Source organism: Procambarus clarkii, chromosome 19 (genome assembly GCF_040958095.1).
Source record: "Procambarus clarkii isolate CNS0578487 chromosome 19, FALCON_Pclarkii_2.0, whole genome shotgun sequence".
Taxonomy (NCBI): domain Eukaryota; kingdom Metazoa; phylum Arthropoda; class Malacostraca; order Decapoda; family Cambaridae; genus Procambarus; species Procambarus clarkii.
This window is the reverse complement of record NC_091168.1, coordinates 4,935,781-4,950,876: the sequence shown is the minus strand read 5'-3', so window position 1 is coordinate 4,950,876 and position 15,096 is coordinate 4,935,781. Positions and strand designations below refer to the sequence as shown.

The 15,096-nt window shown below is 43.6% G+C and overlaps 1 protein-coding gene across 1 annotated transcript; it reads left to right on the top strand.

Annotated features, from left to right (window-relative positions):
• Positions 1–344: 344 nt before the first annotated feature.
• LOC138366568 (autotransporter adhesin BpaC-like) lies at positions 345–7,249 on the top strand. The gene is made up of 4 exons (XM_069327603.1): positions 345–453; positions 2,230–4,533; positions 4,670–6,782; positions 7,069–7,249. Exons 1-4 carry the CDS (start codon positions 345–347, stop codon positions 7,247–7,249), a joined length of 4,707 nt encoding a protein of 1,568 aa, XP_069183704.1.
• The last annotated feature ends 7,847 nt before the right edge of the window (positions 7,250–15,096 follow it).

The following is a 15,096-nucleotide window of genomic DNA, read 5'->3' as shown; positions in this document are numbered from 1 at the left end:
TATTCTGTCCCAACTTCGTTCTTTTGACCTTCGTGGTAATCTCCCTTTCTCGTTCCTTTAGAGTGAGGCTTGGTACCATTCTCTCTGCCTCTTTTCGGCAATACAAAGGGGTACCCCAAGGTTGTGTTCTGAGCACTACTCTTTTCCTGGATGCCCTCAGTGGTCTCCTCTCCTCCCTTCTGGCATCTTCTCACTCTCTATGTCGACGATCTTACCCTCTGCTGTCGAGGTCATGATTCACCTTTCCTTCACCGGCGGCTTCAACTTGCGAGTGATGCCGTGTCGGTTTGGGCCACCAATCTTGGGCCAAGAAGAAGTAGTTCTCTACTATTAAGACTTGTGCTATGACTTTTACCCGGAAGCAGATTGTTCTTCGTCGCCCTCTGTCGCTTTATGGTCATCCCTTTTTGAACAAAGATTCTCCTAAGCTCTTTGGGCTAGTCTTTGACACTCGTTTGTTTTGGTCACCCTATATCTCTTATCTCCAAGTTGAATGCCCTAAGGCCCCTTAACCTCCTAAAGGTTTTGTCCCATACTCCTTGGGGAGCGGATAAACGAATGCTCCGCTCTTTACATTCCTCTCTCGTTCTGTCTTAACTCGATTATGGATGCTCTGCTTACTCGCCTGCTTCTCCTACTCTGCACCATACTGGATTAAGCCTCAGCTCTTGGTGCCTTTAGCTCGACCCCTACCCTCAGCCTATATGTTGAAACCGGCATCTTGTTTCGCCAGGACCGCCGTGATCGCTACTGTCTTCGCTACTTTGCGCGAGCCTTACAACACCCTCACTCCCGCCTATGTCGTGCTTTGACTTCTGCCCCTCCTGTGGTCCCCGCTCCCCTTCACCACCTACCTCTTTTTGTACGGTTTACTCGCCTACAAAATTCTCTTTCGATTAGTGTTACCAATATTTCTTCTCGTGTTGTTCCGTCCTTGCCCCCGTGGACCCCCGTGGAGGGGTCCCTCTTCCTAAGTTTAGTAAAACCCTGACCCAAGTGACTAAAGCTTTTACTCCTACAGTTCTGAAACGCCTTTTCCTTTAACACTTTGCTTCGCACTCCCGCTCCATTCCCGTCTTCACAAATGGGTCTAAGTCTGCAGACTGTGTAGGCTATTCTGTTGTTTTTCCTGACCACACCAATATGTGTTGCCTGCCTCCGGAGACTAACATCTTCACGGTAGAACTTTATGCTATTCTCTCTGCTCTTCGTCAACTGCTTTCTCGCTGTCAATCCTCCTTTTTTGTTATAGTTGACTCTCGCAGTGCCTTCATGGCTCTGGAGTCCTTTAATCCAGCCCATCCTGTAGTAGTCGAGATTCAACATTGGCTGTTTCTTATCTCCAGTAGATTCAAAACAGTGGAGTTTTGCTGGGTTCCCAGCCATGTTGGTGTGTCCTTAAATGAGCGTGCGGACACTGTCACTAAGGAAGCTATCTGGACTTGTCCCATCTCCCAGGAAAGTTATTCCTTATTCTTATTCTTTTTACCAAGTTATTCATTCCTCCATCCTTGCCCGTTGGCAGGGTAGTTGGTCCTCTGTTACTTGTAACAAACTGCATGCTCTTAAGAGTAGTGACCCCATGGCCTTCCTCCTACCACCGAAACCGGTGGTGGGAAACGGCTCTGGCGAGGCAACGAATTAGCCATACATGCTTAACTCATGGGTGCTTAATGGAGCGCCGCCCTGCTCCTTATTGTCCAAACTGCAGTGTCTCTCTTACAGTCATGCATATCCTTGTTGAATGTCCTGACTAAAAGGACGAGCGTGTCTTGCTTCCCGACCGTTTCCCCGGTCACTTGTTCCTCAATATAATTTTTTTTTTAATCGGATAGTTTTGATATCGTTCGCCTAATGCGTTTCTGTTCTCATATTAGCATCCTTAGTGATATTTAGCGCCCTATGATTTTTCAGCACAATTGATGGTGCTACATAGCCTTCCCAGCTTGGTGCCTTCTTTAGATAATTACTTACTTGCTACTCGAAATTATATAATTCTGCCAAACCCAAACAGTTTCTTAAAATATTATAAAACTTGTCCAGTTGCCTCGACCATCTATTGAAAACTAAGCTAATGTCTTAAATCTAATTGCCTGTAGGGGACTACCAGCTACCTGGTGTCCTTCATTATATTGAGAAAGCTGAAACAACATTTGACGACTTTCTCTGTAGCTCTCCATATCATCTATAGATGCTATCCATGAGCATTTATAACATACAACTCTGCAGCTACATCATTCAACTCTGCCGCTCAACATGCAACTCTACAGCTACAACATGCCACTCTACAGTTCCAATTGCCACTCTACAGCTACAACATGCAACTCTGCAGCTACAACATGCAACTCTGCAGCTACAACATGCAACACTACAGCAACAACATGCAACTTTGCAGCTATAACATGAAACTCTTCAGCTACAACATGCAACTCTGCAGCTACAACATGCAACTCTGCAGCTACAACATGCAATACTACAGCAACAACATGCAACTCTACAGCTACAACATGCAGCTCTACAGCTACAACATGCAACTCTACAGCTACAACATACAACTCTACAGTTTACAACATGCAACTCTGCAGCTACAACATGCCACTCTACAGCTACAACATGCAACTCTACAGCTACAACATACAACTCTACAGTTTACAACATGCAACTCTGCAGCTACAACATGCAATTCTGCAGCTACAACATGCAACTCTACTGCTACAACAAACAACTCTACAGCTACAACATGCAATTCTGCAGCTACAACATCTATAACATGCAACTCTGCAACTACAACATGCAACTCTACAGTTACAACATGCCACTCTACAGCTACAACATGCTACTCTACAGCTACAACATGCCACTCTACAGCTACAACATGCCACTCTACTGCTACAACATGCAACTCTACAGCTATAATATGCAACTCTGCAGCTACAACAAACAACTCTGCAGGTACAACATGCAGCTCTGCAGCTACAACAAACAACTCTACAGCTACAACATGCAACTCTGCAGCTACAACATGCAACTCTACAGCTACAACATGCAACTCTACAGCTACAACATGCAACTCTGCAGCTAAAACATGCAACTCTGCAACTATAACATGCAACTCTGCAGCTATAACATGCAACTCTGCAGCTACAACATCCAACCCTACAGCTACAACATGCAATTCTGCAGCTACAACATCTATAACATGCAACTCTGCAACTACAACATGCAACTCTACAGTTACAACATGCCACTCTACAGTTACAACATGCTACTCTACAGCTACAACTAGCCACTCTACAGCTACAACAAGCATCTCTGCAGCTACAACATCTATAACATGCAACTCTACAGTTATAACATGCAACTCTACAGTTATAACATGCAACTCTGCAGCTGCACCATGCAACTCTACATCTACAACATGCAACTCTGCAGCTACAACATTTATAACATGCAACTCTGCAGCTACAACATCTATAACATGCAACTCTGCAGCTACAACATGCAACTCTGCAGCTACAACATGCAACTCTGCAGCTACAACATGCAACTCTGCAGCTACAACATGCAACTCTGCAGCTACAACATGCAGCTCTACAGCTACAACATACAACTCTGCAGCTACAACATGCAACTCTACAGCTACAACATACAACTCTGCAGCTACAACATGCAACTCTACCGCTACAACATGCAACTCTGCAGCTACAACATCCAACTCTTCAGTTACAACATGCAACTCTGCAGTTACAACTTGCAACTCTACAGCTACAACATGCAACTCTACAGCTACAACATGCAACTCTGCAGCTACAACATGCAACTCTTCAGTTACAACATGCAACTCTGCAGTTACAACTTGCAACTCTACAGCTACAACATGCAACTCTACAGCTACAACATACAACTCTGCAGCTACAACATGCAACTCTACAGCTACAACATACAACTCTGCAGCTACAACATGCAACTCTACAGCTACAACATACAACTCTACAGCTACAACATGCAACTCTACAGCTACAACATGCAACTCTGCAGCTGCAACATGCAACTCTGCAGTTGCAACATGCAACTCTGCAGTTACAACTTGCAACTCTACAGCTACAACATGCAACTCTGCAGTTACAACTTGCAACTCTACAGCTACAACATGCAACTCTGCAGTTACAACTTGCAACTCTACAGCTATAACCACATGCAACTCTGCAGCTACAACAGGCAACTCTGCAGCTACAACAGGTAACTCTGCAGCTACAACATGCAACTCTGAAGCTACAACATGCAATTCTGCAGCTACAACATGCAACTCTGAAGCCACAACATACAATTCTACATCTACAACATGCAACTCTGCAGCTACAACATGCAACTCTACAGGTACAACATCTACAACATGCAACTCTACAGCTACAACATGCAACTCTACAGGTACAATATGCAACTCTGCAGCTACAACATGCAACTCTGAAGCCACAACATACAACTCTACATCTACAACATGCAACTCTGCAGCTACAACATGCAACTCTACAAGTACAACATCTACAACATGCAACTACAACATGCAACTCTGCAGCTACAATATGCAACTCTGCAGCTACAACATGCAACTCTGCAGCTACAACATGCAACTCTACAGGTACAACATCTACAATATGCAACTCTACAGGTACAACATCTTCAACATACAACTCAACAGCTACAACAGGCAACTCTTCAGCTACAACATGCAACTCTACAGCTATAATATGCAACTCTGCAGCTACAACAAACAACTCTGCAGGTACAACATGCAGCTCTGCAGCTACAACAAACAACTCTACAGCTACAACATGCAACTCTGCAGCTACAACATGCAACTCTACAGCTACAACATGCAACTCTACAGCTACAACATGCAACTCTGCAGCTACAACATGCAACTCTGCAGCTAAAACATGCAACTCTGCAGCTATAACTTGCAACTCTGCAGCTATAACATGCAACTCTGCAGCTACAACATCCAACCCTACAGCTACAACATGCAATTCTGCAGCTACAACATCTATAACATGCAACTCTGCAACTACAACATGCAACTCTACAGTTACAACATGCCACTCTACAGTTACAACATGCTACTCTACAGCTACAACATGCCACTCTACAGGTACAACATGCAACTCTACAGCTACAACAAGCATCTCTGCAGCTACAACATCTATAACATGCAACTCTACAGTTATAACATGCAACTCTACAGTTATAACATGCAACTCTGCAGCTGCACCATGCAACTCTACATCTACAACATGCAACTCTGCAGCTACAACATTTATAATATGCAACTCTGCAGCTACAACATCTATAACATGCAATTCTGCAGCTACAACATGCAACTCTGCAGCTACAACATGCAACTCTGCAGCTACAACATGCAACTCTGCAGCTACAACATGCAACTCTGCAGCTACAACATGCAGCTCTACAGCTACAACATACAACTCTGCAGCTACAACATGCAACTCTACAGCTACAACATACAACTCTGCAGCTACAACATGCAACTCTACCGCTACAACATGCAACTCTGCAGCTACAACATCCAACTCTTCAGTTACAACATGCAACTCTGCAGTTACAACTTGCAACTCTACAGCTACAACATGCAACTCTACAGCTACAACATGCAACTCTGCAGCTACAACATGCAACTCTTCAGTTACAACATGCAACTCTGCAGTTACAACTTGCAACTCTACAGCTACAACATGCAACTCTACAGCTACAACATACAACTCTGTAGCTACAACATGCAACTCTACAGCTACAACATACAACTCTGCAGCTACAACATGCAACTCTACAGCTACAACATACAACTCTACAGCTACAACATGCAACTCTACAGCTACAACATGCAACTCTGCAGCTGCAACATGCAACTCTGCAGTTGCAACATGCAACTCTGCAGTTACAACTTGCAACTCTACAGCTACAACATGCAACTCTGCAGTTACAACTTGCAACTCTACAGCTACAACATGCAACTCTGCAGTTACAACTTGCAACTCTACAGCTATAACCACATGCAACTCTGCAGCTACAACAGGCAACTCTGCAGCTACAACAGGTAACTCTGCAGCTACAACATGCAACTCTGAAGCTACAACATGCAATTCTGCAGCTACAACATGCAACTCTGAAGCCACAACATACAATTCTACATCTACAACATGCAACTCTGCAGCTACAACATGCAACTCTACAGGTACAACATCTACAACATGCAACTCTACAGCTACAACATGCAACTCTACAGGTACAATATGCAACTCTGCAGCTACAACATGCAACTCTGAAGCCACAACATACAACTCTACATCTACAACATGCAACTCTGCAGCTACAACATGCAACTCTACAAGTACAACATCTACAACATGCAACTACAACATGCAACTCTGCAGCTACAACATGCAACTCTGCAGCTACAACATGCAACTCTGCAGCTACAACATGCAACTCTACAGGTACAACATCTACAATATGCAACTCTACAGGTACAACATCTTCAACATACAACTCAACAGCTACAACAGGCAACTCTTCAGCTACAACATGCAACTCTGCAGCTACAACATACAACTCTACAGCTACAACATGCAACTCTACAGCTGCAACATCTATAATATACAACTCTCCAACTACATCATACAACACTTTGCAACTGCAACAGATAGAACATGCAACTCTACAACTACAACATGCAACTCTGCAACTACAATAGCTTCATCATGCAAGTATGCAGCTACAACATCTACAACAGGCAACTCCACGAGTGCATTCACAGCCACACAACAAAATACACCTAGGAGAGGATGATTGAAAATTACGATAATTATGCATATGTATACAAACTAATGGAAATAAATATACAATTCAGATAAAAAAATTATAAAAAGTACTCGAATTTTTTAACACATTAACTTTACGACTAGGTAGAGAACATAATTAGTATTGTTAATCATGTTATTTTGAATTATCTTATCTGCATTGAATTGTTAACATTTATTGTTCTGTTTACAGAGTAGGCAACGGATTAGTGGTTGGTCAGCAGCAATGGTTGTCACAAAGAGACACGTCAGGCAGTGCTCCAATTACTATCCAGTATACCTCTCTCAGAGGCTGCTGCAATGCTCCAGTCAAGTACTACTTCTCTGGTGATTCTGAATGGAACTCTATTGAGTGGGGTGTTGGCATCCCGTAAGAAAGCTAGTTCAACACCTTAGAAGTGGGAGAGCAACATCTGGGATGGGGGAAACCAATATATATATTGCCATCTATATTGACCACATATAAATTATAGACCAAATGCTTATACCATAAGCCTCCACTCATTTGTAAGTAGCATAAGTAATTTTCTTTGTACTCTTGGTCTCGTCTAATTCGAGAAATTGAAATTGGGGATTCCATTGTATTGTATTCTGGAAAAAATTCAATTTAACGTATATATATATATATATATATATATATATATATATATATATATATATATATATATATATATATATATATATATATATATATATATATATATATATATATATATATATATATATATATATATATATATATATATATATATATATATATATATATATATATATATATATATATATATATATATATATATATATATATATATATATATATATATATATATATATATATATATATATATATATATATATATATATATATATATATATATATATATATATATATATATATATATATATATATATATATATATATATATATATATATATATGCAACAATGATCACAAAAACACTGATCCAAGTATGCAGAATAACCACATATGAAAAATAGAAACTGCTTAACGCGTTTTCATTAATTTAATTTAACTTTGCCTACTAACACCATTATTGAACTTATAAAATTGTGCATTAAAGATAATTATTTCAGCTTTAATGATTCATTTTATAAACAAACATTTGGCATGGCGATGGGTAATCCCCTCTCCCCTGTTTTGAGCAATCTGTACATGGAATGTTTCGAAACAAATATCCTTCCCAGGATTTTACCCTCAAATTTGCTTTGGTACAGGTACGTTGACGATATTTTGTGCCTGTGGCCGGTTAATCATGACGAAACTGATTTTCTCAATCAAATCAATTCGCTGGTTCCGTCAATTAAATTCACAATTGAGAACGAAGTGAATGGTGTTCTGCCTTTTTTAGACATCATGATTCATAGAATTGGTAGAAGTTTCAAATTCAATGTGTATAGGAAACCTACCAATGTGTGCTCGTATGTACATTTCTATTCAAATCATCATGTTCAGGTCAAGCGGGCAGTTTTTTCTGGTATGTTTCTCAGAGCACTGAGAGTTTGTAGTCCGGAATTTTTCGATGAAGAAATAGCAAATATATTTGAAATTGGGAAGAAGTTAAAATACCCAAAATCGATCTTGGATCTTGCGTTTGGTCAAGCAAAAAGGACTTTCTACAAACAGACTACTAAGTCGAAACCAGAACTGAAAAATTAGTTGGTATTACCATATTCTGAGGGTCTAGTAAATCTTGCCCCAGCCCTGAAGAACCTTAATATTAATCTAGTGTTCAAAAATGATAATACAGTTAAGTCCATGTTAATTAAGAACTCGCCCTCGTCTGTAGCAGGTTGTGTGTATTCCATCCCTTGTAATGAGTGTGCATGTGTTTACATCGGCCAGACAGGTAAATCTCTTTCCTCGCGTTTAAAACAGCATTCATACGCTATTCGTACAGCCCAGCAATCCAGTGCATTGTATTTACATTCCAGTTTATGTAATCATTCTATCGACTTCACAGGGGCAAAATGTATTGTTAAAAGTAAGGATTTTGTTGAACGAAACGTGATCGAGTCTGCTCTGATCAAACATTGTAACAACAGCCTTAATGTGAGCCCCGGTATGTACAAGTTGGATCCCTATTTAAGCCTCAATATAGCCACGTCAAAACAATATAGCAATCATTTAAACACGTATGGCACTTGGAGATATTCATAGGAGCTGCCTTGTATGGGCCAATAGGCCTTCTGCAGTTACCTTCTTTCTTATAATTCCTTTCCTCCACTTATTTTTGGTGGTCAGGTGATCTGCCCAGGCGGATATAAAGGTCTGATCAGCAATCTTATCTTCATTCTACTTTGCTCTGATGAAGGCGAATTAGCCGAAAACGCGTTAAGCAGTTTCTATTTTTCATATGTGGTTATTCTGCATATATATATATATATATATATATATTGGTAGATAGATAGATATATGCACAACTAAGCCTAAACACGCAAGAGAAGTTATTCAACTTTAGAACACTTTCCCACCAGGAGATTCGAACCCTAGCCAGCACAGAAGCCTTTCATCAACTGGCATAACTGGTACGCCTTTAACCCACTGCACCAAACTCAGACCCCTAAAGAGATGGTAATTTTGGGGTATTTAAACCCCCCAAAGATCACCACCTCCCAAGGGCAACTAGAGTTAGTGAGGGGTTACTCACGGTCTTTCATCAAATTCCTGTTAATATGGGAGAACTCTGTGTCTATGCTTAATGCTATGCTTGTGTCCCCAGGCATACATGCAACCGAAAACTCAAACCCCAGAAGTGACTCGAACCCATACTAATTCAGGGTCCTGAACGATTCCTTATACAAGTTTCTAAAGGCAGTTCTTATATTGGCCAGCCTAGCAAATGCCGCTGATGATATCCTTTTGATGTGGGCCTCTGGGGACAGGTTCGGTGTGATATTGACCCCCAGATCTTTCTCTCTATTTGACTCTTGTAGGACTTCACCTCCCGATGGTACCTTGTGTTCAGCCTTCTGCTCCTTTCGCCTAATTTCATTACTTTACACTTTCCTGAGTTGAACTTTAGCAGCCATTTTGTAGACCATTCCTCCAGTTTGTCCAGGTCGTCCTTTAGTCTCTGTCTATCTTCATCCGTTTTGATTCTTCTCATAATTTTGGCGTCATCAGCAAACATTGAGAGGAATGAGTCTATACCCTCTGGAAGGTCGTTTACGTATACTAGAAACAGGATGGGTCCGAGAACAGAGCCCTGTGGAACCCCGCTGGTGACATCTCGCCACTCTGATGTCCCCCCCCCTCATCACCGTTACTCGCTGTTTCCTATTGCTTAGATACTCCCTTATCCACTGGAGCACCTTACCTTTTACTCCTGCCTGCTGATCCAACTTTTGTAACAGCCTTTTGTGAGGTACTGTGTCAAAGGCTTTCTGACAGTCCAAGAAAATGCAGTCTGCCCACCCTTCTCTTTCCTGCCTAATTTGTGTTGCTTGGTCATAGAATTCTGTTAGGCCTGAGAGGCACGATTTACCATCTCTGAACCTATGCTGGTGGTGTGTTATAAAGTTGTTTCCCTCCAGATGCTCTACGAACCTTTTCCTCACAATCTTCTCCATCACCTTGCATGGTATACAAGTTAGGGAAACTGGCCTGTAGTTCAGTGACTCTTGCCTGTCACCCTTTTTCTAAATTGGGACTACATTAGCTGTCTTCCAGCTTTCCGGAAGGTCCCCCGTTGCCAGTGACCTGTTATACACCATAGAGAGTGGCACACTTAATGCTTATGCACCTTCTTTTAGAATCCATGGTGAGATTCTGTCAGATTCTGTGAGATTTTCTGTATTTGACTGATTTTGCTATTTCCCTGTGGTTGGCCGCCCCACCTGCTTGATCGGCACCGAAGTGTACATAGGTGTCAGCCAGGGTGGATACACACGTGTAGTCCCACACCAAGTGTCTGCCCTCTTTCCAGGAGTATATAGTGATGCCATTAGGGCGAAATGCAGGGAAATCTGGGTTTTGGTCCACTAGAATGCGAGGTTCTCTCTCCGCTGGGCACTGAGCTGAGACGAGGCTCCTCTTCATGATGTCATTAACCTCGTTGTGTCTCGCATGCCAGCCCTTTGTGCTTCTGCAATGCAACCCATATTGGTCTGCTTCCACCCTGTTGCAAATACACTTATATTCTGTGTGAATTGGGGCACCAAGGCGGAGGGCCACGGCTACACGAAGGGATTCTGGATCTAGACTCGTGCCCATTGCCGACATGGGCACTACCAGGAGGAAGTCTCCTACATGGAGGTCACGCACTGCTCTGAAGCGGGCTTTCTCCTTGTCTGATGTTGCGGTTCTGAGCATGGCACCAGCTATTTTTTCTACTAGTGGGTGGTCCCAGCTGGACCGTTTAAGTTTTTTTGTTGGTTCTATGATGGGTGCTGGGGCTGCAAGAGCATTCCATTCATTTGAACATTTAGCAAAAGCAGGATTGTGTATTCCTGCTTAATTGCTAAGGAATTCTAGTAGGATATCTCTTACGAGATCGTGCGATGCATGGGAGGAGGAAAGGAAGGCTTGTAGAGCAATCTGGGAGGCTGTGCGGACACCAAGGCCGCCGAGTCTTATGGGGAGGGTTGCTTGCTCCCACTGAGAGTCGTCCAATGGCAGGTTTAGGACTTTCACCAGCATGGACCTCAGAAGGGTGTCATACATGTTAAATTTAAGGCTGCTGTAGGATGGAGAACAACTCAGAAGTAGTTCAACTTGGGGAGAGATAGGCTTCTTGTGAGGAGGAGGAGAGCATCATTGGCATTCAATCTTATCAATCCTGTCCAGCATTCTCTTTAGATCAGTGATTTTTGCATCCAGGACCTCCTTGATTGCTTATGGGCCAATGGGGGCACCCAAGAGGGTGTAGTCAGGTGGCTCGACAACGAGAATGTCTGGAAGAACATTTTTTATTTAGCTCGTGATGTCTGGGTTGCGGGAGATTCTTTCACATTTGGATGCATTGAGAATGGCAAGGCTGCTCCTAGCTCATGGATATTCCTTATATCCTCCACAATGGTTTCTGGGGTTCCAGCGAGAGTGCCATCATCCAGGTACCAGATGTTTAGCTCGCTTGTCAGACTATCTGTGACCCCTTTGATAGCTAAGCAAAAAAAGGAGGGGAGGCTAAGGGGTCACCTTCTTGGACACCTTCACAGGAGTCTATTTCATGCTCCCCAAAAAAGAAGCTTAGAGTCCCCACTGTAGCACGATCGGATCAATGGGTAAAGGGGACGGAAATGGTTGTGAACAGCCCTGAGGACAGCGTCTCTTCTAACTTGATTGAAGACATTTTTAAAGTCAAGCTTTACTAGTGCCTTTTGGTCCGGGAGATCAGCAATGTAAGCCCGTGCTGCAACTTCAAAGCTTAGGGGGATCCCAAACCCGAGCTGATGAGGTTTCAGCAAGGTGGCTGCTTCCTGGCTGATAGATATCACTGCAGCCTTAGTAGGCTACGAGGCGTCGGAGGGTGTTGCCAACGGCAATGGGCCTAATTCCCCTATCCTTCTTCTTTAGAGCACAGTGTGCTGCTCCATAAAAGACAGGTCTGATGTCCTCAGGGATGCCACCTGCCAAACACATGTTGGAGAATCTGGTAAGTTCCACTAGAAGGTCCTTTGCAGCATCTTCAAGCACCGGGTTCAGCATTTGTTTGATATACTGGGGTCTTAGGCCTGTAAAGTCCCCCTGCTGAACCTGTTGAAAAAGACATGGCTGCTTTGTACACCTCAGATTCTCGAACGGTCAAGGGTTCCAGGCCGGTACTGTTTTCCTGGGGATCCCTGCTACTGTCTGGGGCTCTGAGTGGGTGTTTGTCTTGTAGAACCTGTGCTGTCGTGGCGTTCCTCAGGGCAATAGTGTCATCGCTGGTTACGATTCTGATGGCACCTGTGGTATTGCCATCTTCTATTTTCCTGGTAATCTGTGCTCTCATTAGGTGGTTCTCGGGTGAGTTATTGTTGTTCGACCTTCGGCTAGAGTCCTTGGCACGAGGGGGGAGGCGGACCAGGTTGTCTGCTCTGGGGAATTCATTAAGTGCCCTGATTACAGAGGTTGCTAATGACTTGTCTCTCCTAGGCGGTAATGCTAGGCATGCATTCCCAAGTAGAAGGAGATTGTGCCATGATCCAGTGATACTGGGAGCATTGTTGACCTTTGTCAGCAGACTGGTGACTTGAAGAAAACTAACATAATTATTGTTACCCAAGATATATACATAAAATATATCCCTGCTTCTCACATTCAGTGCGAGGGAGGCGTTAACCCGATCAGGTGGCGCCTATCACTGATCACGATCACAGATCACGACATCAGATTCTGCAACTTGCAACCGTCACGGCCAGACGTGTTCTCGTTGCTCCAGCTCTCACTCTCGCACCACATTTACCCACCACTGCAGGGTAGGTAAATAATTGGCAGAAAGACTTGCTTCACTCTAGATGGTCAAACCCCCACTCCTAACTTGGTATTTTATGCAAGGTAGAGACGGGAGGCCATCTCCAATGACGTGCAGTCTTTGAGAGAGATCCTTCGTCCACCATGCATCACAAGCACTTCAAGGTCAGGGGTACGCCCTCTGACGATCAAGGGTTCATCAAGCCAACCCTCCTGAAGATATTCAAAGATGTAGCTGAAGTATCACCTGACGACATCGAACAAGAAGACACCAACTTTGTTTTTCGTTTCTCTAACGAGCAAGATATCGACAAACTGATGACAAGTGAGCTTCGAATTCGTACACAGTATCACCTCCTCTACACTTCCCACGCCAGTTGCTTCGCGCCCGGTCTGTGATTGTCAGTGAGCTCAGCCACTGGATCATGGAGCGGATAGATGAGGCAGCTTACACTTGAGCACTTGCAGAGAACATCGAGAACGAGAACCCAGGCTTGGATGTACTTTAAACCGTGTTGTGTAACAGCCGCACCTTGAAGATCACCTTCAGCACTGTGAATCAGACTACCCAAGTTATCACAGATGGCTTCTTCTGCTATGGAGTCCACGTCCCGTCATTTTGAGTGAAGAAGAAAAGAAACTACACTATCACCCAATGCTTCCGGTGCTACGACTACTCTCACCAAACCAACAAGTGTCAACAGACTATCCTGAAATGCAGCATTTGCGCCAAAGACCACCACTATTCGATCTGCACTTCGAAAGAACCACACAACCTGCTCTGCAACGACAAACATGTCGCAATCTCCCATCAATGTCCACGCAGACTACAAGTTATCAAAAACCTGGAGACCCAGCAGAAATCCAAATCTTCCTCTACCTCTGAGGCCGGCACCAGCTCCAGCACTTCAGCTACCACCTCAACCTCTACCCTCAACATCCAAGCAGCCACTTTCCCGGAGCTTCAAGGAGGAGGAACTATCACCACTACACACCACCAGCATCCTGTTACTTCCTCTACTTGCCAATGGGGACCCAGATCCCAATCACCCGGCCATTCATCGAGCCAGCCATCGCCGCCTCCACCCCATCCCGGCCAATCACTGTGTAGCACAGTAAAAACTTTGATATCGACGGCCAGAATGACTGCTGGCACTAACCCCCTAGAATGTGTGAGAATTCTGAAAATTCTATACAAAGCGAACGGTCTCCTTACCTTCAATGTTCCTGATGAAGTCTACAACGCTCCAGGTTCAAATTCAGCAACTGACCCGGTAGAGGAAGCTGACTCTTCACCCGACGACGATTCTGCCACTTCAATGCAGACTTCAGCTCTTGTGGCTCCTAAGACCCCCACTTCTACTACAGTTCCAGTTGCTAACCGTGACATCACTGTGAACGCGGCCACGCTTTCAGACCTACTGTCAGCTCCTGCTCCACACGTCTCTCCAGCTGTTGCTGACCCTTCACCCTCTCCAGTAGTACTGTCAGCTCCTCCTCCACACGTTTCTCCAGCGGTTGCTTACCCTTCACACGTCCAAGTGGTGAATTCAGCTGCAATGGACCCTTGGTGTGACCCTGTAGAGGGTCTATACTGTGAAGTCTCTTCTGCTGTAGTACCCTACTGCTATTACTCAACCTTCAAGAACTCTACCTATCTACCACCTCTGCTCTTCACTCATCTGATGAATCTGATGAGGACGTGTCTGTTGGAACACTATCTCCTCCTTCACGGAAATGTCACTACTCAGCCGCCGATTTCCTTCACGACACTGTACCAACAACCCTCAACGATAGTACCACAATG